Consider the following 5,181-nt stretch of genomic DNA (forward strand, 5'->3'; position numbering starts at 1 on the left):
CTAGAGAAGGGCGTGATTGTAGCAGTTATCAACCCTTTGGCTGACACTTACTGCCTGATAACTCTTGCAGAATAACTCTGATATCAAGATATAATTTATATATATAGCGGAATGTCTTTAGGCCCACAATTTATTAATTTAGAAACATAACATATTTAGAGTCATTACAACACTAGATTTACAAGTCCGAAAACCCACAAACCCTAGTCCCTATATGACCAACAATAACATGTGTACAATATTAATAGTAACCACCTAAACAAACGGGTTACAAAACTCTTTATCCTTTAGTGGCAAAGCAGTTGCAGAGCCATCTTTAGAGGATTTGACTGCTACCTGAAGGGGGGGGGAAGAAAACATTTGAAAATGGGGTGAGCTAAGATAATTGATTCTCATGGAAAATCTCAATAAAGAGTTTAACTGAAATATAAGCTTCTACAGTACTTGTACTGCAGCATAAACATTTTCCAAGCATAAAACATATAAAGCTATTTTAATTATAAAACAGTAAAACTATTTCACAGTTCAAAGTAACCCCATTGTGGGTAAAACAATCCCAACACCAACTATTAGTCAAGAGAGAACCCTTTTGCTCAATCTCTGACTCCAACTACCTACGTGCACGTGGCCACACTAAGTACCGTCATACCTTAGGTACTTCTGTTCAGATCCCTTCTCAAACATCCTTCAGTATCTGGTTGGTTTGGTACCTTCTCAAACGTCCTTCAGTACTAATAGATACCTTCTCAAATGTCCTTCAGTATCTAGTTGGGCGGATACCTTCTCAAATGTCCTTCGGTATCGCATTTAAAGTAAAAATAGTCATAAATGACTTTCTCTTTAAAGCATGTAAAGTATAAAACATATAAAAACATGGCTTTAAAGGTACTAACGCATGCTACACATATAAATAACTTTTTAACAACTTCTCACATATGCATGCATTTAAAACATAATTCATAGCTTGCTTGGAAATCACATTGTACAACTAGTTGGCATGAGAATATTCTTCTTTAAAACATGCTTTCTATAACACGTTGTAATCAAACATTTAAGCAAATGTTTTAGTCAAAACGTTTTAGCCACTCACCTTGGTTACTTAGGAGCTTTTCACTCTAGTAGCTCCCTTTTCTACCTCGGGCTCCCTTTTCACCCCTAGAATCCAGATTCAACTTACAACTTAGATTACTCATAGTTCTAAACCTTATTTTGAGACACTTCCTTATTCTAAAATATCTCAGAAGCTTACCCTAAAATATGAGCTCAGAACTCCTCGTGGTTTGGCCGGAATCACAAAATCTTCAAGACTAGCCCAGGCTGATCCGACAGCCTGACCCTTCTGTCTTCTTCTTAGTTTCCAACCCGATCCCTTTGAGCTTTTCTTCTGGCAGCCCTACCCTGAAAACTAGACTTTCAGAGATTTCAGGTATCTTTGTAATCACTCCAAAGCACGAGTAAATTGGGAGAACTCCTCATCCCAAGTTGATGCGTCCTCCTCAGACCTCACTGTGCAATGCGTCCCCTATGTCTAACGCACAGATTTGGCTCCAACGCAAGGTTTGCTCAACTTTCCCACTCTTTTTACGGTATTTATGAATTTTGAACTAAAAATGAAGTCTCTTGGATCTATTTATAGGCATCCAAACCTTCTCTGGAGTTGACACAACCTACTTGGCTACATGGCCAAGTGTCTCCTCCTCACCTCATCAACGCAAAGTTGTGGTCATCGCAAGCTAAGTGTCTTCTTCCCACCTTGATAATGCATGGGCCTCTAATCTAATTCCACCACCTTAAATTCTTAAGGCTTAAGGATTTCCTCCCAAGAAGACACATGGTTTTGATGATGTTATCCTGATGATTTCATCCTTATATGCGTCCAACCCTTGGTTGCTCAATGCCTAGTTTATAAGCAATGCATAGCCCCTACTCAACGCATAGCAAGCCAATTCACTACGATTACAATTCAATTTAGCCATCGCAAGAAGCTAACCATCACCAACGCATAGGGTGACCATCCATCCTCGATGCATAGCTCACTCACAAGGCTTTTGGCATGGGCGCATGGTGCTGGCCACCAACGCATAGGCGCACTACATAGGTTTGTTGCTCGATGCATGGGTGTGATTGGCCGCTTGGCGCATGGGCATGCTTGGCCGCATGGCTGTGCGTGGCGTCTGAATGCTTGGCCGGGTGCTTAGGCGAATGGGAGTGCTGCTTCGACGCATGGGTGTGTGGTGCTTGTTGGCCATCACTCGCTCGCTTGTTCGGCTCCATGGAAGCAAGGCATGGGCTACGCGCTTGGCTTTACGGCAGGGAACTTCGACGCATGGCATAGCTACTCGACAGAGGCGCTCAATGCGTGGGGTGTGGCCGCTCGGCAGTGCGTGCAATGCACGGGTGCATCCACTCGACGCATTGACAGGGCGTCTGGCCGAAGCTACTCGTCGCATGGCCTGGCGCTGGCCTAGGCTGCTCGACACATGGCCTGGCCTACCCGTGTGCCTTCCAATGCATCATCACATGCCTTCACCAACAATCCTCCCAACGCATCAATACCACCCTTCCAACATATCATCACACTAATTTCCATACTTAGCCAAATTTTCCTCTTTTGTTCTATTTTCTCTCTACCATTCCATACTAGATTTAACATCAACCTACTTATCACATAAATTTCAATAGGGACATACTTAAGTAGAAAAATTAGGATTCGGGGTTCACATTTACCTCCTCCTTATAAAAATTTCGTCCTCAAAATTTCGCTACAAGTTCGTCAATTAAACAACTTCGGATACTTGTTTCTGATTTGCTCTTCGACTTCCCATGTTGCTTCTTCCGTATTATGGTTTTTCCATAGCACCTTTACCAATGGAATTGTCTTATTCCTCAAGATCTATTTTTCTTTATCAAGAATCTCCACTGGTTCTTCTTCATAAGAAAAATTCTATTTCAACTTTATCGGTTGCTCAGGCAACACATGATCGGATCTGGCACATACTTTCTAAGCATTGCCACATGAAACACATCATGAATACGAGATAACTCTGAAGGTAATCCAATCGATATGCCATTGGGCCAACTCTTTCTATTATCTCATAAGGTCCAATATATCTCGGGCTTAATTTTCCTTTCCTATCGAACCTGAGTATTCTCTTCCACGGAGATAACTTCAGAAATACTTTGTCACCAACTTCAAACTCTGATTCTCTTCTTCGCTTATCAGCGTAACTCTTTTGCCTATCCCGAGCCGCTTTAAGATTATCTCTTATAATCTTAACGCTGTCTGATGTCTGTTTTACAAGTTCCGGACCTAGTAATTTCCTTTCACCAACTTCATTCAAGCATATCGAAGTTCTACATAGCCTACCGTATAGTGCCTCATACGGTGCCATTCCGATACTCGAATGATAACTGTTGTTATACGCAAATTCAATTAACGATAGATACGTATCCCAACTGTCTTTGAATTGCTATATACATGCTCTCAGCATGTCTTCTAGTGTGTAAATTGTCCGCTTAGATTGACCATCTGTCTGTGGATGAAAAGCGGTACTAAAATATATGTTGGTCTCCATAGCTTTCTGCAAACTAGGCCAAAACTTTGATGTAATATAAAGTCTAGGTCTGATACAATTGAAACTGGAGCTCCAAACTGACTCACAACTCAATCAACATACAGCTTAGCTAATTGGTCTAGGGTATAAGTAACTTTAACAGGTAAAAACTTAGCTGTTTTGGTCAATCTATCCACAATTACCCATATACCATCATAGCTCGCTGGTGTCTTAGGTAATCCAAGCAGAAAATCCATCGTAATATACTCCCATTTCTATTCTGGTACTGAGAATGGATTAAGTAATCCTGCTGGCCTTTGTCTTTCTGGTTTAACTTGTTGACATATTAGACACTTGTCAACATACTCCGCTATTTCTCTTTTCATACCGGGCCACCAATACGATTTCTTTAATATTCTGTACATCTTCGTACTGCTTGGATGCATAGTATAGGCTGAACTATGTGCCTCCTCTAGAATAGCTTGTTTAAGTGCTAAATCCTGAGGTACGCATATCCTACCTTCTTTTAATAGCACCTTATCAGCTCTTAATTGGCAGTCTGTCCTCAATCCTTTATCTACTTCTTTAGCTAACTTCTGAAGATCGGAATCCTTTAACTGTTCACGTAAAATATCTTCTACGACTGTAGGACGCACTTGAAATGAAGCTAGTAACCCTCCTTTTTGACCGATTGATAATGCTACCATAGTATTATTCAATTCATGAATCAGTGTACCCTTCATTGAATTAATACTAGCTTTAGTTGATCTGGTTTTTCGACTTAAAGCATCAGCTACCACATTTACCTTACCTGGGTGATAATCAATGGTATAGTCATAGTCCCTGATCAACTCGAGCCATCTTCTCTCTCTCAAGTTTAGCTCCTTCTGATCAAAGATATGTTTTAGACTTTTATGATTTGTGAATATATGACACCGCTCACCAAACAGATAATGTCTCCACAACTTTAGGGCTAACACAACTGCTGCTAGTTCCAAATCATGTGTAGGGTAATTACATTCATGTTTCTTTAACTGTCGATAAGCATAAGCTACTACCTTTCCCTCCTGTATCAACACACATCCTAACCCTTGTCGGGATGCATCACAATAAACCTCAAATTCTTCACCTAGTTTAAGTAGAGTCAATACCGGTGCTGACACTAACCTCTATTTCAGCACTTGGAAACTATGCTTGCATTCTGGCGACCCTCAAACTTCGCATCTTTTTTGGTCAGGTTTTTCAATGGAAGAGCTATCTTAGAAAAACCCCCCACAGATCTCCTATAATAACCTGCTAAGCCAAGAAAACTGTGTTCTTCGGTTACATTCAAGGGTTGTTCCCAGTTAACTATTGCTTCTATCTTTTGGGAATCAATGCTAACTCCACCAGCTGAAACTATATGCCTAAGGAATACGACTTGATTTAACCAGAAATCATACTTACTAAATTTGGCATATAACTCTTTTTTCTTAGAATCTGTAACACCATCCTCAAATGTTCTTTGTGTTTCTCTACACTACTAGAATACACTAGTATATCATCTATGAAAACTACCACAAACTGTTGCAGATAATGATGAAATATTCTATTCATCAAGTCCATAAATACCGCAAGAGCATTTGTC

General features: G+C 40.4%; 1 protein-coding gene across 1 annotated transcript; it reads right to left on the reverse strand.

The window, feature by feature from the left end:
• Nucleotides 1–3,141: 3,141 nt before the first annotated feature.
• On the reverse strand, nucleotides 3,142–4,261 carry LOC150031153 (uncharacterized; the record flags this gene model as incomplete). The annotated part of the gene is made up of 2 exons (XM_090309248.1): nucleotides 3,921–4,261; nucleotides 3,142–3,411 (listed from the first exon to the last, which is right to left on the reverse strand). Coding segments are annotated over exons 1-2 (611 nt in total), but the record flags the coding sequence as incomplete, so codon positions are not given.
• Between the last annotated feature and the right edge of the window lie 920 nt (nucleotides 4,262–5,181).

Source organism: Benincasa hispida, unplaced genomic scaffold (genome assembly GCF_027475165.1).
Source record: "Benincasa hispida cultivar pf3 unplaced genomic scaffold, pf3_genome.v1.1 HicScf1449, whole genome shotgun sequence".
Classification (NCBI taxonomy): Eukaryota; Viridiplantae; Streptophyta; class Magnoliopsida; order Cucurbitales; family Cucurbitaceae; genus Benincasa; species Benincasa hispida.